This window comes from Pelecanus crispus, chromosome 22 (assembly GCF_030463565.1).
Source record: "Pelecanus crispus isolate bPelCri1 chromosome 22, bPelCri1.pri, whole genome shotgun sequence".
Lineage (NCBI taxonomy): Eukaryota > Metazoa > Chordata > Aves > Pelecaniformes > Pelecanidae > Pelecanus > Pelecanus crispus.
In genome coordinates this window covers 1,708,689-1,734,253 of record NC_134664.1, presented here as the reverse complement: position 1 = coordinate 1,734,253, position 25,565 = coordinate 1,708,689, and the positions used below count along the sequence as shown (strand labels likewise).

The 25,565-nt window shown below is 62.2% G+C and overlaps 2 protein-coding genes and 1 long non-coding RNA gene across 3 annotated transcripts; 1 reads left to right on the top strand and 2 right to left on the bottom strand.

Moving 5' to 3' along the window:
• The first annotated feature begins 1,250 nt into the window (after window positions 1-1,250).
• SEMA6C (semaphorin 6C) lies at window positions 1,251-7,818 on the top strand. Its single transcript, XM_075724589.1, is given in 8 exon segments — window positions 1,251-1,305; window positions 3,505-3,552; window positions 3,555-3,728; window positions 3,731-3,826; window positions 4,342-4,377; window positions 4,380-4,429; window positions 4,431-4,566; window positions 7,718-7,818. Coding segments are annotated over 8 exon segments (696 nt in total).
• A 1,033-nt stretch (window positions 7,819-8,851) lies between these two features.
• On the bottom strand, window positions 8,852-11,122 carry LOC142595610 (uncharacterized). Its single transcript, XR_012831796.1, has 3 exons — window positions 10,914-11,122; window positions 10,300-10,431; window positions 8,852-9,738 (listed from the first exon to the last, which is right to left on the bottom strand). It is a non-coding gene; the product is annotated as an uncharacterized LOC142595610 (long non-coding RNA).
• Window positions 11,123-20,216: 9,094 nt separating this feature from the next.
• Window positions 20,217-24,773, bottom strand: MCL1 (MCL1 apoptosis regulator, BCL2 family member). Its single transcript, XM_075724335.1, has 3 exons — window positions 24,164-24,773; window positions 22,163-22,410; window positions 20,217-21,674 (listed from the first exon to the last, which is right to left on the bottom strand). Exons 1-3 carry the CDS (start codon window positions 24,771-24,773, stop codon window positions 21,558-21,560), a joined length of 975 nt encoding a protein of 324 aa, XP_075580450.1. The 3' UTR covers window positions 20,217-21,557.
• Window positions 24,774-25,565: the final 792 nt, after the last annotated feature.

Genomic DNA, 25,565 nt, shown 5'->3' with positions numbered 1-25,565 from the left:
ATGCGTGCAAATGGACACACGCTGGTGCAGGAGAGGTGACACGTCCCCACTCAGGAGGGGGACAGAAGTGACAGCCAGCCCCATCGCACATGTGTGTGCAAGGGTCTCCACATGTGCACGTGGTCGTGCACCCACATGTGTGCAGGCGTTTGCACATGGGCGTGTGCACATGCATGGGCACCCACACATGGGCTGGCAGCGTGGGTGCTTGCACGCGCGTCCACCCCGCCGGGCGCAGGGCTCGTCCCGCTCCCACATGTGTGTGCACACGCATGTGCAAGTCCCCCCCCAGCCCTCAGCAGCTAATGAGGAGCATCTCATTAACGGGGATTAACGACTACCCGGGGTGGGTGGTGGGGTGCTGTGAGGGTGTAGGTGGGGTGTTGTGGGGGTGCTGGTGGGGTGTTTTGGGGTGCTGTGAGGGTGTAGGTGGGGTGTTGTGGGGGTGCTGGTGGGGTGTTGTGGAGTGTTTTGGGGTGCCGTGAGGATGCAGGTGGGTGCTGTGGAGCCAGGCGCTGTGCAAGTGTTGCACCAGTCTGGGTGTGCGGGGAGCGGGGGGTTGTGCCGAGAGGGGGGTGAGTGGGCACGGGTGGGTGTCAGTGGGCGCGGGTGGGTGTCAGTGGGTGTGGGTGTGCCCCGCTGCACCCGCTTGTGCTGTGCGTGGTGTCCCGGCGCTGCTGGCAGCAGTTACTGGGAGCACTGGGAACATTGGGGTTGGGGGTACTGGGGACATTGGGACAGGCACATTGGAGCAGGGTTACTGGGGACACTGAAATGGGGGTACTGGGACCACTGGGAGGGGAGCACTGGGGACACTGGGGTGGGGGTACAGGGATGCTGGGATGGGAGCACTGGGACCGCCAGGAAGAGGATACTGGGGACACTGGGAGGGGACACTGGGGACACTGGGAGGGGGCACTGGGACCAGTGGGATGGGGATACAGGGGACACTGGGAGGGGGCACTGGGGGCACTGGGAACACTGGGATGGGGGTACAGGGACGCTGGGATGGCAGCAGTGGGACCACGGGGAGGAGGATACTGGGGACACTGGGAGGGGGCGCTGGGAGCACTGCCCCTGTGCTCGGGGCGCACGTCCCCGCTGTCCCCACGCCCCACCCCGGGCTGCCCTGTGCCCCCCCCCCGTGCCTCAGTTTCCCCGGCTGGGATCAGCCCCTCGCAGCCCAGCGGGGGGGCGGGGGGGATGGGGTGTCACCCTCAGCCCCACATCCCCTCCGGGTGCCTGCAACGATGCCGGGGGTCCCACTGCCCTTCATCCTCCTCCTCCTCACCCCTGGGATACCAGGTGGGGGAGCCCGGGGAGGGGGTGGGTGTCACCAGTGGGAGGGCTCAGGTCCTACTGGGGAGTGGGAGGGGGGGGGGTGTAATGAGTGGGGGGGTCTCAGACCCACTGGGGAGCATAGGGTTCATAGACCCACTGGGGAGCATAGGGGTGATGGGAGGGGTCCCAGACCCCACTGGGGAGCATAGGGGTGATGAGGGGGGGGGTCTCGGCCCCCACTGGGCAGCATAGGGGTGATAAGTGGGGGGGTCTCAGACCCACTGGGGAGCATAGGGGTGATGAGTGGGGGGGTCTCGGCCCCCACTGGGGAGCATAGGGGTGATGAGTGGGGGGGGTCTCAGACCCACTGGGGAGCATAGGGGTGATGAGTGGGGGGGTCTCAGACCCACTGGGGAGCATAGGGGTGATGAGTGGGGGGGTCTCGGCCCCCACTGGGGAGCATAGGGGTGATGGGGGGGGGTCTCGGCCCCCACGGGGGAGTGCAGTGGGGCCGTGCCCTGGGGTGCGATGAGCATGGGGATCCTCGGGGTCTCTGTGCCAGGGCGGGGGGCAGCAGGGGGGGTGCGATGAGCGCGGGGGGGCTCAGCACCTCGCCCCCCCCCAGGTGAGCAGCCTGGCACAGGCGGGTGAGGCGGCGAGCGGCCAGGCCCGGGGCCCTTCCACGCCAAGCAGAGCATCCTCGCCCTCTTCATCAGTGGGTGCTGGGCGAGGGGCGGCCGGGGTAGGGACAGGGCTGACCTTGGGATCCCCCCCCAGCCGGCAGCCCGTACCCAGCCATGGCGGCTGACTTCCAGGCAAGCGACGCCGCGATCTACCGCAGACTCAGCCCTGGCCACCCCCCGCCCCGTGGACCCTCAAGTACAGCTCCCGCTGGCTGCAGGGTACCCCACTGTTTGGGGGGGTACGGCTGTGGGGGGGATATGGGGCTGGGGGAGGGGGGTACGGGTGTAGGGGGGATATGGGACTGGGGGAGGGGGTACAGGTGGGGGGAGGATATGGGGCTGGGGGAGGGGGTATGGGTGTAGGGGGAATATGGGGCTGGGGGAGGGGGTACGGGTGTGGGGGGGATATGGGGCTGGGGGAGGGGGTACGGGTGTGGGGGGTATGCACTAGAGTGTGTGGGTGTCTATGGGGCTGGGGTAGGGGGTGCAGGTACAAGGGGGGTGATGGAGACAGGTAGAGGGGTGCAGGTGTATTGGGAGGAGGGTAGAGGGGTAGGGGTGAGGGGTAGGGGTGAGGGGTAGGGGTGTATATGGGGCTGCGGTAGAGGGGTACAGGTATTTGGGGGGCTGTGGGGATGGGTAGAGGGGCAGGGGGCTGCGGGGGACACAGGCTGGGCTCTGGGGGTGCAGGGCTGTGGGGCCACAGAGGCGTGGAGGGGGCAGGGGGTGCGCACAGGGGTGGGAGGTGGGGACAGGAGGCAGTGGGGGCTGATGGCGTCCCAGAGCCCCTCGGCGTCCGGGCGCTGCCCGACGGCCCCTGCGTCTGCTGCTTCTTCAGGGAGGTTGCCGTGGAACTCAGCACGGTGGGCGCGGGGACGTGGCGACACGGTGACGGGGGGACTCAGGCTCATGGGGGACGTGAGCGTGGGGACGTGGGTGGCCAAGGGGACATGGGGCTGTAGGCACCCAGGGCAGGGGAGCGCGGCATGGGGGGGGCGTGGGCAGGGACATGGGGACAGGAGAGATGGGGACACGGGAGGTGGGGATGTGGGGATGCACTCACACAGGGACATGGGGACACGGGAGATGGGGATGTGGGGATGCACTCACACAGGGACATGGGGACATGGGAGGTGGGGACACGGGAGATGGGGATGTGGGGATGCACTCAGGGACATGGGGACACGGGAGGTGGGGATGTGGGGATGCACTCACACAGGGACATGGGGACATGGGAGGTGGGGACATGGGAGATGGGGATGTGAGGATGCACTCAGGGACATGGGGACATGGGAGATGCAGACACGGGAGGTGGGGAGGGCAGACATGGGGATGTGGGGATGCACTTGGGGACACGGGAGATGGGGACATGGGGATGGACTCACAGCGGGACAGGGAACGGGACGCAGACACAGGGGAACAGGGCGTGGGGACCGACAGGGACATGGAAGGGCCCTGGCCAAATCAAGACCGACCTGGCAGCCCTGGGAGTGGACTGGGGTGTCCCCAGCGCCGGTGCCACCCCCCACTGCCGCTGCAGCATCCCCGGCTCGGCCGGCAGATGTGGAGTGGGCGTTCGAGGGACCCTTCACCAAAGCCATGGTGCTGCTGGCACCTGGACCCCGGTGCCCAAGGACAGGGCGCCCCGACCGAGGTACTCCCCCCCCTCACCCGGACACCTGGGTCCCCCCGGGGTGCAGTGGCTGCCCGGGTGCCTGGGTCCCCATGCTGGGATGGGACCAGCTGCGAGCATCGTCCCCTCCGGGGCTTCCCCGATGTGACGTTGGCCTTCGCCAAGGAGCACCCGCTGCTGCACGGCGTCCTGGCTCCAGCCGGTGGGCGGCCCCTCTGCACCCGCACCAGCTGCACCTGGCAGGGGGACGGGGGCCTCAGGGACAGAGTGGCCTTGGGGACAGGGGCTGGCTCGTGCGAGGAGGGTGTGGGTGTGTGGGGGGGTGGTGAGGGTGCAGCTGGTCCTGTGGGTGCTGCGGGGTGGGGAGGGTCCTCACGCAAAGGTCCTGTGCAAGGGTGCACAAGGCCCTCGTGCAAGGGGTGTGCAAGGCCGTGCGAGGGTGTGCGAAGCCCCAGTGCAAGGGGTGTGCAAGGCCGTGCGAGGGTGTGCGAAGCCCCAGTGCAAGGACATGCAAAGCGCCAGCACAAAGATGTGCAGAGCCCTGGTGCAAGGCCATGTGAGGGTGTGTAAGGCCCGGGTGCAAGGGCCCCCACGTGAGGGTGTGCAACAGCATGCGAGGCCTTATTGCAAGTGTGTGCAAGGGTTTCGTGCATGGGTGTGCAAAGCCCTTGTGCACGGGTGTGCAAGACCCCAGTGTGAGGGCGTGCGAGCTGCATGTGAGGCCCTGTGCGAGGCGGGTGCGAGGGTGCAGGCTGACGCGGTGGGCAGTGGACGCGGGTGCAAGGCTGCTGGGAACCAGACCACGTTCTTCCTGGGTGCCAAGGATGGGCGGGGTGCTGAAGGTTCTGGTGGCCGCGTGGCACCACGGGGCCACTTGGCACCCCGGCAGCACCCCGGCATGCGGTAACACTGGGGATGCCGGCTCTGAGATGCTGCTGCTGGAGGAGCTCAGCCTCTACAACCCTGGCAGTGCGTGCCAGGCGCTGGGTGCCGGGGCTGTGGGTGCTGGGGGGGCTCACAGGCACTGTGGGGCTGTGGGTGCTGCTGGTGCTGGGAGGCTCATAGGGTCCATAGGTGCTGCTGTTGCTGGGGGGCTTCTAGAGTCCATGGGTGCTGATGGGTGCTGGGAGGCAGAGGGCACTGAAGGGTGCAGTGGTGGGGTGGGTGCTGGGTGGCTATGTGGGTGCCATGGGGCATGGATGGGTCCTGGGGGGGGGCTACATGGGTGCCATGGGGAGCTGATGGGTGCCGTGGGGTCATGCAGGTGCTGCGGGGCATTGCGGGTGTCATGGGCTGTTGGCGGGTGCCATGGAGCTGCAGGGTGCCGATGGGTGCTGGCAGGCACAGTGGGGTGCTGCCGGGTGCTGTGAGGCTGTCGGTGCTGGGGCAGGGTGCAGTCGCGATGGGTGCTATGGGGGGCTGAGGTGTGGGGTGCCAGCCGGGTGCTGGGGCTGGAGCTGCACCTGTCAGGCCTGGGGCTCTATGTCACCTGTGCCGGGAGCCTGGCATGTCTGCGCCGAGCCGCTGCGCCCAGCACGGTGCCAGCCGCAGGGAAGCGAGGGGCAGACGGGGCGCGGGAGCGTGCAAGGGCGCGGGAGGCCAGGTTAGGAGGCAAGTGCAGAGCCCCAGCGTGCGCGGGGCTGCGGAAGCACCGCCAAGGGAAGGCGAGGGCCGGCCAGAGCTTTGGGTGCTGGCACCCTTGGTGTGGGAGAAACCCCCGGACGTTCGCAATTTTGGAGGTGGGCTTGAGCAAGAAAGGCAACTGAGCATGTGAGCTACGTCGGGCTGTCCGCAGGCAAGGCAAAGCCGGAGCCCCGGTCTCTGTGGTGCTGTGGAAGTGGCACCAAGGGAGGGTGAGGGCCGGCGACACCTTTGGGTGCTGGCACCCTTGGTGTGGGAGAAACCCCCGGATGTTCACAATTTCGAGGCTGGGCTCTGCAGACAGTGAAGGGGTCGGCGCGTTGGGGCCGCAGGGAGGCCAGGCAATGGCAGAGCCCCAGAGTTTGTGGGGCTGTGGAAGTGCAGCCCAGAGAAGGTGAGGGCCTGCAACAGCATCAAGCCCTTACACCTACGGAGAGGGAGAAATCCCAAGATGTTCGCAATTTCGGAGGTGGGCTTGGGCAAAAATGGGATTGAGTGTGCGAGAGATTTTGGGACCGTAGGGAGGCAAGGCAAAGCCGGAGCCCCAGTCTTGGTGGTGCTGTGGAAGCGGCACCAAGGGAGGGTGAGGGCCGGCAACACTTTTGGGTGCTGGCACCTTTGCTGTGGGAGAAATCCCCGGACGTTCCCAATTTTGGAGCTGGGCTGGGGCAAAAAATGGGACTGAGCGTGCGAGCAGTGCCGGGCCGTCCGCAGGCAAGGCCAAGCCGGAGCCCCAGTCTTGGTGGTGCTGTGGGAGCGGCACCAAGGGAGGCCGAGGCCCGGCGACACCCGAGGCGCTGCCCCCGTGCCCCCCCCGCCCCCCCCGGGGCCGCTCCCGCGCCCGCAGTGCCCCCCCTCGGCCGCCAGGGGGCGGCAGCGAGCAGGCAGGGCGCGCCCCGCTCACGCGCCGCCGCGGCTCCCAAATTTCCCGCGGGATGGCGGGGGGGGGGCCGGGGGCCGGGGGCCGGCGCCGTGCGGGGCTGCCCGGGGCTAGCGCGGCGCAGGGCGCTCCCCTCCCCCCGCAGCGGGCAGCGCTCGTGGCCGCTGCCCCCGAACCCAGCCAAGGGCGGGGCGATTCGGTCCCCTGCGCTCGGCCGCGGCGGAAATGTGGCGGCTGCTGCCCCTGCCCCCCGCCCCTCCCGAGGAGGAGAATGTGCCCAGGGAACCGGAATGGGGAACCGGCCCCCCCCGCCCGTGTCAGCCCCGGGCATCGCTGTGTCGCTCCGCACACGGCATCAGGTTTGTGGGAGTGACAGCAGCAAGCCGACGGAAGCGAGAGCAAGATTTAAAAAAAAATAACGCGGGTGACATCCTGCAGGCGGGCGGGCAGACTGCAAGCGGCTTTGTGCGAGAGGGCGGCTATGTTTAGCAGGAAACGGGGCGTTGGACCGGATCAGATGCGAGCGGCTGATCTGCAAATCAGCCGCAGATCCCTGGGCTTTGCGGTGTTTGCACCTTTCCTCACCTCGGTGCTGTCAGCGCTCCGCTCTCCTGATCCTGCACGCACGCAAGGCTTCCTGTGCAGGGCCTGTCACTTAGCTAAGAGACGCTGCACCAAGATGGGTGCGGGGAGAGTCCTGGAGCCAGGCTGGGGGCTGTGACCGGGCAGGTCTGGTGGTGGGCAGGTGCCGGGTCCCCTCGCTGGCACAGACACAGCTCGGCCGTCACACAGACCCCCTCACCCTCCCTGTCCTCCAGCGCGCACGGTAATCGGGCGTGCAGCAGGGAAGGCGGAGAGGCCGCTCGCTATAGTAGGTGTCCTCAGCACATGGCCGGAGAGCCCTGGGGGTTCCATCTTTGCTCCGTTCAGGAGCGTAGCTCTGCTCTCCCTGCCAGCAAGCGTGGCGGTTGCATTTGCTGCCCGCAACACGCAGCATTTGGGAGGCTGGATGGGCCGCCCCACCAACGCGTCGGGTGAGCAGCTCGGTTCCTTCTGCTGCCCAGTTCACCTCCTTAAAACAATCACTTCAACACTCGGTTTCTTTAACTCGGACCCCTCTCAATATTTCCATTTGCAAGCCATTTGCAGCTAGCAACACAGCTGAAATACAGCGCCGATAGAAATCTAGCTGCCATCTCGCTTTGATGTCAAAAGGCTTTTGTAACTTGAACCCGATTGTTTTGGCATCAAGACTGCAAGGCAAGAAATGTGCCTCTGCTTGAACAAGCAAGACACCTGCCAAATCGCTGCGCACGGTGATACGTGGCTGCCTGTGACCAACGCCTTTTTCTGCTAAAGCCAGAGCGCGGTTCCCTTGTGCAGGGCCATCGGCAGCGCACCAAGTACCTCAGCTTTCCCTGCACCAGGTCCCCAGGGAGCAGCGTCTGGGTCTGACCGGAGCGTGCAGCAGCCTCTGGTCATCCCAGCTCCTTGCCCTGGAGAAAGCGGCTGCCCAGAGCGGCGGCAGACGCGCTGCTGCCCAAAGGGGAAAGGAACGACTTGGCGTGAAGCTCTCCAGGCTGCCTGCGTCCCATGCAGAGTCGACGGCCTCGGCAGCCTATACGCAGGGCAAAGCGAACAACCCGAGGAGGAGTCATGGGGTGCAGCAGTTTCTGCAACAACCCCGCTTTCCAGCCTAGCTGGACAGAGAAGGAGGTGAGGGAAGGGGGCCTGCTGGGTCCCCTGAGAGGCAGAATCGCTGTAGATCGTGCCGTGGCTGTTTTGCTCCCTGTCTTTGGGGGAGTTACTTCCCAGATGTTGAAGGACAGGTATGTTCGCGCGGCATGAGTACCGCTGCTTACGGAGCAAAAGGTGCTAGAAAGCAGCAGTGACGAACGAGGATGGCTTATCAGGATGGTAGGAATAACATCAAATGCCTAAAGCATGAGCCGGGCAGGGCTTGCGACTGGCCTGGTGTCGTGGTTTAACCCCAGCCGGCAGCCCAGCACCACACAGCCACTCGCTCCCTCCCCTCCCCGGCGGGACGGGGAGAGAATCAGGAGGGCAAAAGTGAGAAAACTTGGGGGTTGAGATAAAAACAGTTTAACAATTAAAAAGAAATGACGACGACAAATTGTAAGGGGCAGGGGGGCAAAGAGAGAAAAATAAAATCCAGTGATATAAATGAAAACAATTGCTCACCACCAACCGACCGATGGCCAGCCGGTCCCTGAGCAGTGCCCCCCCCAACCTCCCCCCCAGTTTTATTGCTGAGCACGACGTCATACGGTAGGGAATATCCCTGCGGTCAGCTGGGGTCCCCTCCCAACTTTCTGTGCACCCCGGTGTGGAATAGGGTGGGGGGGGAGGGGGAAAGGGGGAGTGGGGCTGCAGGATGGGGGGGCAGGGGATGGGGGGGTCATGCGGGGAAAAAGCTTGCGTGGGGAAGGGTAGGTTTCAGTAGAAAGGGGAGATGGAGAGATACAGAGAGAGAGTAGAGAGGGGGATGGGACTGGGAGACACACGTGGAGGGCGTGGGAAACGGGGATGGGGAACGGGGCGGGGGGAGATGGGGCACACCTTGTCGGATGGACCTTCCGGGGCTGCATCACCTCTCAGGATGTGGATGGAAGGGACAATCATCCCCCCCACCAAGGCTGTGCGGGGCCAAGACCCCAGGACGGGTGCGGGGAGAGTCCTGGAGCCAGGCTGGGGGCTCTGACCGGGCAGGTCTGGTGGTGGGCAGGTGCTGGGTCCCCTCGCTGGCACAGACGCAGCTCGGCCGTCACACAGACCCCCTCACCCTCCCTGTCCTGCAGCTCCCACCAGATGAGACCCTGGGAAGACAGAGAGCTCAAAGACACAGGAATTCCTTACCTTCGGTGGAAATGTATAAAACCCAAGACCGCCTTTTAGTTAGCGATGAAAAGGAGCAGTGATGCCCGCCGCTGCGGTGGGTCAGGAGGTGGAGTGCCGCTCTGCCGAGGCGTATCGCGCGGTGATGCCAGCTCCATCTCTGTAATACCGCACCGAAGATGTGCCCCCGAACCCACCCCCAGCGCTGCACGGGCAGCAGTTCCCCCTTGAACACCGGGTACAACAGGACCCGGACAATCGGCCAGGCTGAAAGAGACCCCGAGAGCAGCGGCTGAAAGGGGCCCTGGAAAGAGGGATGCATTTTGCAGAGGAGGGGAGGCAAAAAGCCCCCACAGCCCAGCTTGCACCACTCCAAACCCAACAGCATCGTCTTCGTTAACCCCACGGGAGCGGCATTTGTCCCAGGGCAGAACGAGCAGGTCCACAGCAAAGCCCAGGGGTCCTGAGGCAGGGGGATAGCAGGGCCCATCCCTGGGCCATGTCACTCACCATGGGAGACAGTCAGGGTGACGTGGTTGCTGTGTGTGGAGCCAGGGCTCTGGCATTCGTTCTGCCCCTTTGGTTTTGCCTGGCATTTCTGATTCTGTAGGTGTCCATGTCTGTGGGTGCCAAGGGCTTGCCATTGTACCAAGCCATGGGGTGCTGCCGCAGCGAGCGGGAGCCCCCGCACCTAAGGGTCATGCTCTCTCCTGGAAGTATCATGCTCCAGGGTGGGTGCAGGGTCAGCAGGGCTGTCTCTGCAGCTGTGAAGGTCCAGGCAGGAGGGAAGAGCAGGACAGAGCAGAGATCAGTGCAACAGCGTGCGTGGCAGGGAGCCCTCAACCCTGAGCACATAGGCTGGGATGGGGGAAGAGGGCAGAACCCCAATGCTCACCGCGGTTTCTAGGGCACTGGTGGGATTTAAGCACTGGCACAGGTTGCCCAGAGAGGCGGTGGAAGCCCCATCCCTGGAAACATCCCAGGCCAGGTTGGACGGGGCTCTGAGCACCCTGCTCTGGTTAAAGCTGTCCCTGTCACTGCAGGGGTTGGGCTGGATGGCCTCTAAAGGTCCCTTCCAACCCAAAGCGTTCCATGATTCCATGATTTTGGGGGACTGTCTGATCTTTCAGAGGTGTGGCAGGGCTGCTGCCCGGTGCCCAGTGCTGCCTGGCACCTTTTGAGCCAGGCGGCATGTGGAGGGACAGCAGAGTCACACCGTGCCCTGCTGCCACTCGAGGGGACACCAGGGCCTGTCGCCTTGTTCAGCAAGATCTGTCCAGCACCCCAAGAGCTGTCATCATAAATCTGCAAGCAAAGAGACTCACCAGAAAGGACAAGGGCTTCAGCTGAAAGGAGGAAAGGAGGAAGGGATGAGCACCCCCGGGATGTGCCTGCCGGGTCTCCTGCAGTGTCCCTGGCATAGAGAGGAGTGATGCTGGCCTTGGACATGAGCCATCCTGGGGGGTGGGGGGGGTTGGCAAGGCCTGCCAGGTCCCTGAGACACCCACCAGCAACTGCCCGCCGCCCCACAGCATGGCATCCCCATCCTCACCACACCCACGCCCACCAGCCTTGCTGGACCCCCGTTTCCTTCCTCCCCGACAAATGGAACCACGCCAAGGAGGAAGCCCTGAGCCTGTGTTGTGACAGGGACGACCACAGCTCCATCCAAATCTCCTCAGCCCGGCAGGATAAACAAAACTCTCCCCTTCCCTGGGCAGACCAAAACCCCATCCAGACAGAGGTACAAGGGGCACATGCCCAGCAGAGCTTGCGCTGGCGGTGGAGCCTCTGTCCTCCAGCCCCCGACGCTCACTGGGGCACTGGGGCTCTCTGGGGACACAAGTTCCCTCCTGGAACGTGGGCTGTCCATCCCCCGGGAGGACAGCAGACCCCAGACCCCACCATGCTCCCCACCAGCCCCCTCTGCCACGCTCACCCAGGAGGAGCAGAGCTCCGTTCCCTGCCATCCAGGCTGGGGGTCCAGCACTTGGTGACTTTCCTGCAGAGAGCAATGGTGACATCTGTTGCACACAGGGAAAAAGAAGAAGGAAATGGTTTTCGTTATTGTTGTTGCGATGAGGATGATGATGATGCAAAGAAAGAAGCCCAGCTAACCAGAAGCCTCTGTGTTGCTGTAATGGTGGTGCCTGAATGCACTTTTTCTGCCCCCCCCCCCTTTACGGAGGATTCAGGGCTCGCTCTGTCCCTGCAAACCACAGCCCCCCAAAGCCTCTGCTTCATGCAACCCCTCTGAGACCCCTCCTCCGCTTCCTTGGGAGACTCTGCTCCTCCTGGGTGGTTGTCAGCATTTGCTGGGGTTTTTTCCACCCAGAGAAAAGGGGGTTTGACACATCCTCCTCTCGCAAGACTTTTTGCTACATGTTGTTTCCCTCCTTCCCCAGCATCTTGGCATCCATCCAGACGCCAGCACCTGCCTAGCCCTCGAGCAGCAGGAGTCTTGGGCTCTTCTGGGGTCATACTTATGATTTCTTTGGAGCTTTCTCCCTGCCTTCCCAGAAAAACTTAGATCAGGCACCAATGGGAAAGAAACAGGTTTGTTTCTGCTGCTTGCTCCTGACATGGCTCAGGCTGGGTGGGTTGCAACAGGCACAGGACCTGTGCACCATGCAACTTCTTGCAGAAGCCAGTTTCAGCAGAGCTGCCCTGAAACGTGTAAGAGTGAAGCACCGACCCAGTCTGCCCCATGGTCTTTGCCTGCATCTGATTTATCATTTGAGCATGTCCCACTGGCTTTGGGACAGGCAGACTTGACACACAATCAAAAGCACCAATGCAACCCCTGAGCTTGAAGCTCATCTTCACTAAAGAAACCAAGTCCTTGGCTTTACCAACTTTCCAAGAACCAAGGTGGGCTGCAGGGAGCTCTCCACACCTCCAAGAGCCTTGCAGGAGGACTTACAGTGCCATCACAGCACAAAAAAAAAAAAAAAGAAGAAAAGCTTATTCTAATTTTTGACACAGGCTGACTTCCTATGAGGAATTTGTAAGCTTGGAAGGAAGGAAAAGATCCTGTATGTGTTCGGATACTGTACTGAGGGGAAGTTTTATTACCATTTTCTCCATCCTTTCCTGAATTTGATTCTTGGGACATTGATTTTCCTTCTGCTTTTTGGATTCTTATTCTGCTTTCAGCCTGAGGTTTGAGTCTTACCTTCTGTTGCAAGAGCTCTGAATGTGGCGACCAAGACCGCCCAATGCATGAAGCCCCGAGGACGCGAGGCCTGCCGTGAAAGCAGCTCAAGACACCCAAGCCCAATTACCTACGAAGCCCCTTATGCAATTATAGAGGTGGTCGGCCAATGGGAAAAACCATGATGGCGTGACGTGGCGACTCAAAGATCTAAACCAGACAGCCTTTGGCTACAGAAACTGGTGCTAAAAACACAATAGATAACCAAGGACAAGCGAGCATAACTGCCATGACTGATACTAAAGCAAGCCTCATTGGACAGTTAAGGAAAAAAAGCAAAACGGGGATGTCAGGGTTCAGCCCCAGCCAGCACTAAGCACCACGCAGCCGCTCGCTCACTCCCCCTGCCCCGATGGGATGGGGGAGAGAATCGGAGGAGTGAGAGTGAGAAACACTCCTGGGTTGAGATAAGAACAGTTTAATAATTGAAATAAAGTAAAATAGTAATGATAATAGTAACAATAAAATAATAATAATAATAATATCCAAAGCAAGTGATGCCCAATGCAATTGCTCACCACCCGCCGACCGATACCCAGCCAGTTCCCGAGCAGCGATCGCTGCTCCCCGGCCAACCCCCCCTAGTATCTATACTGAGCATGACATTACGTGGTATGGAATAGCCCTTTGGTCAGTTGAGTGCAGGCCCCAGTTTGCTTTTACCTGGAGGGGTGTTCAGTACACCTGGAACCACTGCCCCAGGGGTGGAAGCACAGCCCCACCATTTGCCATGGGCTGATCCAGACGGCACTGGAACAGGGTGAAGCTCCAGAACATCTGCAGTACATTGATGACATCATTGTGTGGGGCAATACAGCAGAAGAAGTTTCTGAGAAGGGAAAGAAAATAGTCCAAATCCTTCTGAAGGCTGGTTTTGTCATAAAACAAAGTAAGGTCAAGGGACCTGCACAGGAGATCCAATTTTTAGGAATAAAATGAAAAGATTTCAGTCGTCATCCAGGCGAGCACATCATCACCTGGCAGAGCATGGGAAGCTGAAAAGTCCTTGATTAGCATAAGCAGTACTGAGCAACAACTAAAACATCAGTGTGTTATCAACATTCTTATCCTACTAAATCCAAAACACAGCACTGTGCCTGCTACTAGGAAGAAAATTAACTCTATCCCAGCCGAAACCAGGACAGGGGATAATAGAGGCGGCTTGCGTGCCCAGGGACTGCGACAGAGAAAGGACCCCTGGATGGAGACTATTACAAGCAGGATAATGTACGCACTCTTCTCTAATTCCAGGGAAGACAGTGCCAGAAATCTGTGATGGACATAAGCGCCTCGTCGATGCCTCCGAGTAGCAGTGGCCATGACATCTGGATGGACGGTGAAGGGATGGATGTGGGAGTTAAGTCAGGGAATGTGGTGACTAAAAGGCACGAGGGAGCAGAGAGCTCAGAGTTGCGGACTGCATATTTTAGTGTACAGCTCACGTACCAAATGAGCAATGGGTACCAGTCCCTCTGTGGCTGCTCTGCATGGCCGAGCCTTCTGCCTCTCCGGCCCTTGGTGTCTCTGAGCCGCAGTTCTGACGAAGCTTCCTACGCTCACACCTAAGCCATGATATGTCCCTATTAAAACAGCCTTCAACCACCCCATCCCCTCCGTCAGCACTTAACTCCAAACGGCCCCTCATCCACTGCGGCTCGATCGTCGCCAGAGCTCGTACCTTCCGGCCTCCTGCGGGGAGGAGACCCAGCCGACGGTCAGCCCCGTGCACGGCGACGTCGAGGCCCGGCCGGCTGGCACGGCATTTCTGTAACTTCGTCGTGCCTCGTGCTGGCTGCAGAGCGACTCAGGCAGAACAGACCTCAGCAACAGCTGGACCCGACTGCAAAACCAACCCGAGGACAACTCGTGAACCTGCCGCCTCCCTTTTCCAACCATCCCTTGGTCCCAAAACTTCAGACCCCCTTCTCTTCTTCCGAGCTGTCGGGGTAGGAACCCCACTCCTTCCCCGCAGCTCCTGCCCCATGTTCGCACCCCTGAGCGCCCTGCGTCGGCTGCTCCTGAGGCGCTGCTCTCGCCAGCCCTGCCCAGGCACCTGCCACGCTCCAGCACCCCGCAGGCTCCGGGCTTTGCTGCAGGCCCACGGAGCAGGCGCATTTCAGACACTTACGGCCAGGCCGGGGCCGGCTGCAGGCTGCAGACGCTCTAGGGACAACACGGTACTCTGCGGGCAACCGGGAAAGGCGGCGAGTCGTTCCATGCCCTGAAGAACGCTACGCCCAATATGCCCGCTGCTTTCTTGAGAAATGCTCTCCATTGACAAAACTCCATTGACAAAACTCCAGACACAGAGGCATACAAGATGCCCGCCCTCACCCTGCCAGATAATCGCCCCATCAGTCCTACAGAAAAAGATGATGATGACAACTTTAACAATATCATAGAATCATGGAACGCAGGGGGCTGGAGGCCGGTTTTGGGGCTGGGTGTGAGCTGGTGCTGAGCTGAGTACAGTGCTGGGTGCGGGGGGGTGCGGGGGGTGCAGGGTGGGCGCAGGGTGGGCGCTGGGCTGGCGTGGGGTGGCGGTGGGGATTACAGGTGGGAGCCGGGGCTCAGCAGTGCCCTGCAGCGCTTGGCCGTGTCCTGCACAGGGCGGTGGCGTGCCCGGCCGGGGGTGCCCAGGGGACACCGGCGGGGACACCCAGGCAGATGAATGCAGACCCCTACAGCGGCTCCCGGCCCTGCGGCACCCCCCACCTCTCCCGCAGAGCCCCCGAGTCCCCCAGCCCACAGGCACCTGGCTGTGAGGTGCCCCGTGTCCCCCCGCACTGTGGATCCCTGGCCATGGGGCCCTCCCTGTGCCCCCCATCCCCATACATCCCAAGCCACCGGGACCCCGCACGTCCCCAGCCCCGCTGTTCCCTGGCCACGGGGTGCCCCATGACTCCTCATCCCGCCCCGTCCTCAGCGCAGTCCCCATGTGCCCACGGTGCTCCCAAGCGTGCTGGAGGGCACCCAGGCATGGGACACACAGTGCCTGACCCCCAAGAAGACCCTGAGCACCCTCTGTGCCCCCCACCTCAAACCCAGCACCAAGCGCTCCTGCAACACCCACCCCTGCACCCTGGAGCTCGGTGAGGGGCTGGGCAGGAGGGGGCCATGATGGTGGGGTCCCCGGTGCCCCGTGCCTCAGTTTCCCCCCACCACAGCCAAGAGTTGCAGGGACACATACCACAACCAGGCAGCGGTGGCCCAGCCCTGCATCTGCTGTGTCACCTGCGCCCACAACCCACCGCTGCCACCCCTGGCCCATAGCTCCCCGGGACCCCGCGGCCAACCCTGGCCCACAGGACGCTTCTGGAGGAACAGCAGCCACACGCGGCAAATTAATTTGGTGTCCCCTCTGCTTCCCACAGGGACGTGGGGGGACAGGCCATGCACCACACGTGCCCCCACCGGGGCTGTGCTGCTCCACAGCCTGTTCCCAGTGTCCCCGCAGGCACTGTCCTGCTTGGGGACACCCCAGTGTCCTGCCTGCCAGGCGCCCCACGGGACATGGGAATCGGTGCTGGGGTGCACCGGTGTCCTGGTCTCGGCTGGGATAGAGTTAATTTTCTTCCTAGTAGCAGGCACAGTGCTGTGTTTTGGATTTAGTAGAAGAATGTTGGTAACACATTGATGTTTTAGTTGTTACTCAGTACTGCTTATGCCAGTCAAGGACTTTTCAGCTTCCCATGCTCTGCCAGGGGCACAAGAAGCTGGGAGGGGGCACAGCCAGAAGAGTTGATCCCAACTGCCCCAAGGGCTATTCTATACCATACGGCGTCATGAGCAGTATAGAAACTGGGGGGGTTGGCCAGGGGGAGTGATCGCTGCTGGGAACTGGCTGGGCATCGGTCGGCAGGTGGTAAGCAATTGCATTGTGCATCACTTGCTTTGGATATTATTATTATCATTATTATATTGTTATTATTATCATTACTATTTTACTTTATTTCAGTGATTAAACTGTTCTTATCTCAGCCCAGGAGTGTTTCTCACTCTCACTCCTCCAATTCTCTCCCCCATCCCACCGGGGCAGGGGCAGCGAGCGAGCGGCTGCGTGGTGCTGAGCCGCTGGCTGGGGCTGAACCCCGACAGCGGGGCACCCCAGGGTGTGGGACTGGGGCCGAGCCGAGCGGGACGGAGCCGTTCAGGGGCGCTGGCCACAGGGCCGATGGCAGCAGCGCCAGATGTGGGGCTGGAGCCTGGGTGCTGGCCGCGGGCATGGGTGCTGCTGGAACACCGTGTCCTGCCAGCACATTCCTGCCTGAGTCACTGTTGGCTCCTGCCCGGGCAGGTCCACGGCCACAGCCCCAGAGCTGCCCCACGCCGGCACCACGCGAGGCCCCCGCCAGCCCCACGCCCTGCAGCTGGGCTGGCCCCACACGCAGGCACTCAAACCCTGCACCCCGCCCCAATCCGTGCACACCCCCACACCTGTAAGCCAACACCCCCACTCACCCCCATGCCCCCCCATCTCGTAAACCCTGCGACTGCAGAGCCCCACCCACCACACACGCACCTCCTGCCCTGCGCACCCCCCATACGCCTGGTGACCCCCACATCCTGCACCCCTCAGGCCACACGAACACTTCCGTGCCCCGCGCTCACGCTGTTCGCGCCCCCGTAACCTCGATGCGCCCACCCTACACCCCTCGTAACTCCCACGCCAGGGGGGACGGGACTGGGGCATCCGGGCAAGGATGAAGAGGAGGGAGACCTTCATCGGGGCAGCCTCCTGCCCAGGGCCAGGCCTGCGAGCGGGGGGCGGTGGCCGCCGCCACCCCGGTGTCACCCCAGGGCCCGGGGGGGGATGGGCCGCACCGGACGCCTGGGTTCCTGGAAGAGGCCCACGTGACTTCCCCATACGCTATTATCAGCCCTTGTTGCTGGGCAGATCTTTGGCGGGTGGGCCAGAACCCAAGGGTGCACCCCGACACCCCGGCCCCCCCAGAGGGGCCGGAGCGGGTGGGGGCAGCGGGGCCTGAGCCCCGGGCTCAGGTTGGGCAGGGGCCGGGACCCCACGGGCAGCCAGCGGCCCTTCCCCGGGGGCCAGGACAGGACCCCACGGGTGGCCAGCGGCCCTTCCCTGGGGGGCCAGGACGGGACCCCACTGGCAGCCAACGTCCCTTCCCCAGGGGGCCGGGACCTCACCAGTGGCCAATGTCCTTTCCCTGGAGGGCCAGGACCCCACCAGTGACCACTGTCCCTTCCCCGGGGGGCCAGGACGGGACCCCCCCATGGCCAATGTCCCTTCCCCGGGGGGCCAGGACGGGACCCCCCCATGGCCAATGTCCCTTCCCCGGGGGGCCGGGCCGGGACCCCCCCATGGCCAATGTCCCTTCCCTGGGGGGCTGGGCCGGGACCCCCCCATGGCCAATGTCCCTTCCCCGGGGGGCTGGGCCGGGACCCCAGGCGAGCGCCCGGCCACGTGCTCTTCTCCAGGAAGCTGGGGGGGCCCCGAGGCCTGACAGACTCATTGCAGGAGTGCGGTGGCACTCCCCCACCCCCCAGCAGCTGAAACCGACAACCAAATATTTGTCATCTCGGCCCAAATGAGTCACCCGCCCCCACGCCCTGCAGCCTACCCCCACAGGGACGACCCCGGGGAGTTTTACGCACGCAGGGAGGGGGGCAGATGGTCCCCAGCTCCCACACGTGGCCACCCCGATAACCCCAGGGCCATTTTGGGAGGGGTTGTGCTGCTCCAGAAAGCCCCTCTCCCCACAAAGCCTCCCGGTTTGTCCCCGGTGGGAGCGGGGGGGCTGTCCCTGCCCCATCCCCCTGACTCAACTCCCAGGGGCTCCTCATGGACCAGCTCCACCCTGCCCCCCCCCCCCCCCCCCCAAAACACCGGTGCTGGGAAGGGGCTGCACCGCCCTGCCCCACAGATGGGGAGGGGGAAGCAGCGTCCCCGTCCCCCCCAGGCCAGGCTGCGAGGGGAAGCGCAGTGCCAGCAAGATTGGGGGGCAGCTGCTGAGCAGCCCCCCAACCTCCTGGAACCCCCCCTAGAGAGGAAAGGGGCACATTTGGGGCAAAAGCAGCCCAGGCTGCTGTCGTGAGAAATAACACAAAGTATTATCTGAGCCCCCCAACACAGGATTGGGGCCACCGAGCCAAAAATGGACAGGAATTGGGTTTTTTTGCCTAGCCAGGGGATTTTCTGCATTTGCATGCGGCCCCCCCCGAGCAACCTCACCACGAGCTTTCGAACGCCCTCCCCACCGCGGGCGGCAGGGCCGGATCCTGGTTCAGCCCCGTTTGGTGCAGAGTAGGCAGCTGGAGGGGAGGGGAGGGTGCTGCTTTTCCAACGCTTTCCCTCCCACCACAGGGCAGCACCCAAAAGCCCAGCCCGTGCACCCACCTGCCCGCTCCCAGGACCCCTAGGCAAACCCCCCGTCAGGCAGGCTGGGTGCTGAAGACGCCCCTAAACTGCAAACCTCCCCGTGCACCATCAGAGACAGCGGCCGCTTTAATTCCTCCCCCCCCCCCTTCCTTATTTACACAAAAAGTTCAGAGAAGTCGAAGTCGACTTCTGCGAAAAGCCCTCACTGGAGCGGAAGAGGAAGCCCCGGTTTATCGACACCGGGCCAGGCGCTATCGCAGCGCTGCGGCTTCCAGGAAGCACCAGCGGCCCCGACCCCCTCCGCACCTGCCAGCACCTTTGCATATTTCCATGGCAAAGGCCGAGCTTTGCATCAGGGCCCCACCGCACCCCCGGGGACCAAACAGGCCCAAAATAGCCTGCAAAGACACAGCATTTTAAAAAAAAAAACCCACCCCACAACAGAAAACCCCATACCAACAAAACATTTTGCAATATCTGCATAGCAGGGCTGAGCCACCAGCTTGTTTTCGGTAGCGAGCCCTGCCAGCACCGCAGGAAGCCGTTGCCTCTCCCCTGCCTCGCCCCATCTGCTCGATGGCCCACGGGGCTGGAGCCGCCAGCACAGGTTTTGGGGTAAGGAAGTGCTTTGGCCCTCAGGAGGGGGATTTTCCAGCCAAGGCTCCCACAGCGGAGCTGGTCCCGGCAAGGAGGAAGCTGTTCATCAAACCACTGCCGGAGCGAGATCTGCCCGTAACCGGGCTGCATGCTTCCTCCACCCCCGACCCGCAGGAATCGAAACTCTGCAGGAATTGAAACTTGGGGGCCACAGGGCAGGGAGTGCTCTGGGGGAGCAGGGTCCCCCTAAAGAGCTTGCTCTGCCCAGGCAGAGGAGGGACGAGACTCACACCGGACAACCGAGGCCACGCAGAGCATCTCGCGCCCCTCGGAAGGGGCGAGGGGCACAGCTCAGCCCCAGGCTCTGGCAAGAGCCCGCTCTCCTCCAGGCTGTGGGCCCCCGCCTCGCCAACACAGCGGGTGACAAGCCTCAGCGAGCCACGGCACACGTCGAGGCGCTGCCAGAAAAGCCGTTTCAGACCACGCAGGCACTGAGCGCAAGGCGCCTCGTGGACTTTCCCCACCCACGTACGCAGCGAAGGAGAAGAGCATCTCAGCACGGAGCAGCTCCGGGGAGCCCCAATGAGTGACACAAGGCACCCAGAGCAGTTTTCCACAGCCTGCAGAGGCTTTCTAATAACCAAGAGGCTATGGGGTGCCCCACCAGCAGCATCTGTGCTAACAGGCCCACATCAGCAAAGCAGAGCAGGAGCATTTAGCATGTCAACGTCTGGTTACAGGAAACAACAAGTTTTATACTAGAGGATTGAGAACAAAAGAAGTTTATTGACAAAACTAAGTGCTTGTTCAGCAAACAAGCAGGCCTGACAATAGCACCATCTTTCAGCTCTCCACTTGGGCTTTCATTTGGGCATCGCTCGGGCTGCAGGTCAAACACCACGGACGAGGATGTTCCTCGCTGTGCAGGACCTGGTCCCACAGAGCAGAGCTCCCCAAGAACCAAGATCCACGGGCTGAGGGCACGGGGCGGGTGAGTATGCAAGCCCACTGAGAAGCAATGCTACCAGCTGGGGACCAGGGACCGAGCCCAGGGCTGGCACCGACAGACTCGCACAAGCTGCAGATCTGAGCTGACAAGTTTTATTCTGCTCCAGAACGTTTACATTCAAATATCAGCTTTGTTCGACTCATGGCTTAGAGTGTCAAAATTAAAGGAAGACAAGGAAGCGACTGATACTGGCTTCCACAGGTCCCCACCCACTAGAAGGGCTAGAATAACCAAAAAGATTAAAATAAAAGAAACATCAACTGTTGCCAGCAAGCCGCGGGCACAATGAGAGTCCACCAAGCCAGTGATCCCTGCCACGCTCCCTGGCAATGCTGCTCAAGTACATCAGAGAAAGGCTCACTTGGAGTCAAGGCAGGAGAAGGCTTCACCACAAAAATGCTACTGCACATGAGGAATGAAGTACAGCGCACCCATAAGCAGTTCTACTACGTTCTCAAGATTCCCCCTTTTTGTATCATTAGCTCTGTACAAACGCACACATTCTTATACATGTACACAGGGGTTCTCTACAGTCCGTGTAGGCTTTTACATGCTAACAAATGCGCTCCCTATTTTTAAACTGTCTGTGCTTGGTGAGTCACATCGGTGTAGCCGAGACCAGCCAGCCAGGCCAAGGCGGCTGTGCCACAGCTGGCTGTGGTTACTGCCCCGAGCCCTGCCTCAGCGCCCTCCCCACCTCCGCCGCTCCTCTGCCTGCTCAGTGACCTGGCTGAAGCCCTGCTGGGGGGGCTGCGGGGCCACGCAGGGCTCCAGCACCTCACGTTCTGGCAGCGGGCTGCACATCTTGGCTGCTGGCACGGCTCTACCGCTTCTGGAGGGCGGATGCGTGCATAGCCAGCAGTGGCCGAAGGCCCGCTTGCCAGCACACCTGGGGGCAGGCGCAGGCTTGCACGACGCCCAGCGTTTGATACTTCTGCTCCAACAGAGAAGCCTCAAGTTTAGACAGGACACCAGCAGCCAAAGATGCTATTTCCAGAAACCCACAACCACAACCCTGAAACATCTGCTCCACACACAGCTGCCGTGCCAAGCCCAGGAGGCTTCAGTCCAGACAAGAGCCGCTGGTGCTCACTGACTTGCTGCTAAGCAGATCGGTTCCCTCCAGGATAAAACTGAAGCAGTCCACTTGAGCTTTCTGTAATCATCCTCTTGAAGTAGGCAGAATATAAATTCTTCCACTTTCTGCTCCCAAAGCAATAAATCCTTATCGGGACCCATAATCTGACTGGATCACACCTTCCTTCTTAGCAAACAATTGCTCAGGGGATGTCTAGGTATTCTCCTTGGGTCACTCAAGTCCAGCATCATAAGTACTCACAGGAGGAAGTGATCAGCTCGCCAGCCCCAAACAGAGCTGGTCCACCCAGAGTTTTGTCCCTCTGCAGCATACCCTGGCTCACCGGATCATGTAAGCCAAGCTTGCCCCCAGTCCAGCCATGCCTGCAAACGCCATGAGTACGGTTCTGATGCTGCCTTCTAGGTCCTCGACTCGAAAGAAGTCAACAAAGCCCTCCTAGGAGAAAGAAGGGAAAGTCATTCCCCCGCCAGCACCCTTCTTTGGCAGGAAGGCCCGGAAAACCTTTTTCCCTGGCAGAGTGGGCTGGGGTACAGCCTGCCCAGCACATCTGCCGAGCACACTCCGCCAGACTCCTCACTGCCCGCCCCACAGAGGCGGCGGCGATCCAGAGACAGCACCAAAGCAGCTGCGGACCAGCTTCAAGCAAGCTCAGCGCACCTGGGATTGATGGCTTTGGGAATGCTGCCCAATCCATGCTGGGCAGGGGTATGTTTTTTAGGTCAAGACTGCTTCAGGCAGCTCATTGTAAGGAGCTCCTGAAACAGCAGAACAGCTAGATGTTTCAGACTGTGGTTTTAACTGGAGCAGTGAGTCATCTCTGTGCTTTGCTGACATACATAGTTGTCAGTGAGCAGGTCACCGAAATAGGAAAATACTGGATTGCTCTGAAAAGCTCGCAGCGTTCGGGACAGGCAGTGACTCACCCAGCCTCCTTGGCTCGTTAGCCACTCGCGCTTCGATGAGACGAGCGCATCCGTGATGATCCCTGCCAGCGAGCTGATGCACTTCTCCTGGTGTATGCTTTTCAAGTGTTTCGCAACAAAGGCACCAAACGAGATGAGCGTCACCACTCGACCCCAGTTTGTTACTCCATCACTGAACATGTGAGCAGCCACTTCACGCAACAACTGCAGATCTTCCTCTTTCTGGATTTCCAGCTTCTGAAGCATTCCTGCAAGAGATGCCGGTTTAGAGGCAGGCACACACATGTCACTGAATCCCCTGTGAGGCCACCCGTGAGAAGATGCAGCCCCCACGCTCTAGGTCCAAAAGCTGCACGAGTCACTGCTGAGCGTCAGTGACTGAGAGCAAGTACCTGCCTGCTTCTGAAGAGGGCTCTGCTGCCCACAGTCGCCTGGGCCAGACAAAAACCAGCCCACAACCCATTTCTAGTTCCTTCCTCCCCACCTCAGAGCACAGCTGCCATCTCTGTGCACATCACACTCCCCTGTCTCACAAGGGCTTTGAAGCCCCACCACGTCAGAAGCACAGAAGTCGGTCTGCAGCCTGGCACGAGCCCTGCCCCTCAAGCCAGAACGAAGGACCATCACCCATGGCCAGACAGATGCGTCACCATTAATGGTTTTAGTGGCTGGGACAACAGAATTCCCCAGTTTAGCCTGTAGTGCCCCCTCATGAATAAGCAAACAAGACAAGCCCTTATGAAACTGAAAGGCATTGCTTGTTGTTGCTCAAACTAACAGGAAGCCTTCTTGAAGCCAGTTCCCTTTCTGCACACATGAAGATAGCCACCCCTAGAGAAGCACGTCCGTGAATTTGGCCAGGGTAACTGAACCCACAGTCTTTTGCATCAGCACAGCTAAGGACACGAGGAAGAAAATTAAGCCCTTTGCATTAAAAAACAACAAAAAACTGGAACATCCTCCTGCAAGAAGGAAGACGTTTTGCCACATGCCATCTCAGGAGGAAATGCAGACACCACCCGTCTGTGCCAGGCACCATCCCGATCTGGGTTTGGATGCGGTGTGGCACGCCAAAAGCAGTCCCAGCACGAGCCCTGAGGCCCCGGCCCCACCACCCCAATAGCTCAGGCTAGCCCCAAACCAGCTCATTTCTGAGTTATATGAAACCAGATCAAAATGGTTGGTTCTCACTTTCCAGCCCATTCCCAGGACACTCTGCAGCAAGGACACCTGGTCGTCCAAGCCCAGGCACCGCGGTTCAAGTTTCTATAGCTATTCTAGGACTCATCAGAAGTGGGCAAAATACACAGCTATAATCCGAGCACATTGTCCGGGAGAACTTCCCCCCCGGAAACCCCGTTCCACCCGAGCCAGAGGGTGTGAGCAGCTTAAACTCCCGAGCTAGCTAATCTTTGGACGCTTGGGATTATTTGTATATAGTCATGCTGAGCAAAGCAGGATGCAAGGAGGAACCGGGGCTAATCTGTAACTAGATTATCTCCTCTGCACACGTTACCAGCGGTTTTTCCACCTCTCAATCGAGCAAAGTTCAGTTTCATTTTTAATCACTTCTCAGCCGTTTTAACTCCCTCGAAACCAGGGCCACATCCCACCCGGTAAACGACCCGGCAGAGAGCTCGGGCGGCCTCCCCCCTCCCCTTGCCGGGGGGTGGGGGTGCTGCAGAAGCCCCTGGCTCCAGCCCCAGGGGCCGGCCCCGGCCTAGGCCTCTCCCAGCTCCCGCTGTGCAGCAGCCTGCAGCCCACCCAGCTTGCGGGCCCACCCACCCACACGGGGCAGAGGGAGCAGGGTCTGCGCCCCTCGCCGAGGGGCAAGCCCCCCCAAACCCCACAGCGGTAAGGGCCCGGGGCCTGTAACTCGCCTCCAGAGAAGGGGACGTGGGGGTCCCGGGCACACCCGCGGCCTCTCGCCCTCCTGCCCAGGCGGGCCCGCAGCAGGGCCCGAGGCGCCCCAAGCGCGGGGAAGCGCCGGCCGCCGCTCACCCTGGAAGGCGAGCTCGTGCTTCTGCATGACGCCGTCGCCGACCTTCCGCAGCGTCTCCAGCGCCTTCTCCATCACGGCATCGCCCGATCCACCCGGCCGCCCGGGCCCGCCCAGCAGCCCCAGGAAGAGCTTCTTCACGCCGGGCTCGGCCTCGCCCGCCGCCTCCCGCAGGTATCGGCTGATGAGCTCCAGCGAGTCCTGCCGCAGCCCGTCGGGCAGCTCCGGCGGGCCGGGCGGCGTGCCGGGCAGCGAGCCCCCCGCCGGGCCGCGGTCGGCCTCGGGCTCGCAGCCGTCCAGCTCCTCCTCGGGGCTCCAGAGCGCGCCCGGCCGCGCCGCGGGGGGCAGCGCCGCGCAGGGGGCCGCGCCGCAGCCAACCAGAGCGCGGGGGGCCGCGGCCGGGCCAATCAGCGCGCGGGGGGCTTCAGGGCGAGCGGCGGCGGCCCAGCCCCCCGCGGAGCCAATCAGGGGCCGGGGTACCTCAGCGGCGGCGGGGGCCGCGGCGGGCGGCGGCGGGGCCGGGCAGCCTCCGGGCGCGGCGGGGGCCAGGGCCGAGCCGCCGCCGCAGTACAGGTTGAAGCCGATGACAGCGTTCCGCTTCACGGCGAACATCGCTCCTCGCTGCGAGACGGCCCCGACCAGCACGGACGCCCGCTCCTCGATGACTCAGACCTGCGCGGGCGTGAACGTCGCTGCCGCTTATATGGCGGCTGTGACGTAATGCTACGCGGCGGGGCGGGGCGAGGCGGAGCCGGTTCCGCTTCCGGCCCCGCTTCCGGCCCCGCCCCGCCGAGGGAGCGGCGCCGTGGGGGCGGGGGCCACGTTTCGCCCGGCCGCGGCTCTTTGGGGTGAAAAAGGGCGAAAAAGGGCGAAACGGCCCCGCCGGCGCCCTCCCCCTTGCCCCAGGCCCCGCACCGGGCACCCCCGCCGGGCCCCCGGCCCTTCCCGCTCAGCGCAGCAGCCCCTCAGCAGTGCAGGGCCCCTCCGGCCTGGTCCGGCCCCCCCAGCACCTCGGCGGGCTGCAGTGCCCCGCGTCCCCCCGGCACAGGCCACGCAGCCCCCGCAGCCTGCACCACTTGCTGAGGGGCTGCCTGCCCCTCCCCGGCCTCAGCCCCCATTTTCTTTCTGGTTTTTTTTGCAACACAAAGCATCCCCCCGGCAAGGCCGCGAACACGCGGCCAGCGGGCCTGAAGCCCTGGCACGCAGGGAGCCGTGACGCCCTTGGCGCCCACACCAAAAGGGCTGCTTGGAAGCGTGGGGGTCGTGATGTTCCCTGGTGAGACCCCCACCGGCAGCACGGCGTCCAGCTCCGGAGCCCTCAGCGCAGGACGGACACGGTCCTCTTGGAGCGGCTCCAGAGGAGGCCACGAAAACGATCCGAGGGCTGGAGCCCCTCTCCTATGG

Coding starts and splice junctions, on each gene's coding strand:
- MCL1 (XM_075724335.1), bottom strand. CDS start 24,773: ATGTTCGCCGTGAAGCGGAACGCTGTCATCGGCTTCAACCTGTACTGC. Junction 22,411..24,163: donor GCACGAGCTCGCCTTCCAGG/GTGAGCGGCGGC, acceptor CATCTCTTGCAG/GAATGCTTCAGAAGCTGGAA. Junction 21,675..22,162: donor TAACGAGCCAAGGAGGCTGG/GTGAGTCACTGC, acceptor TCTTTCTCCTAG/GAGGGCTTTGTTGACTTCTT.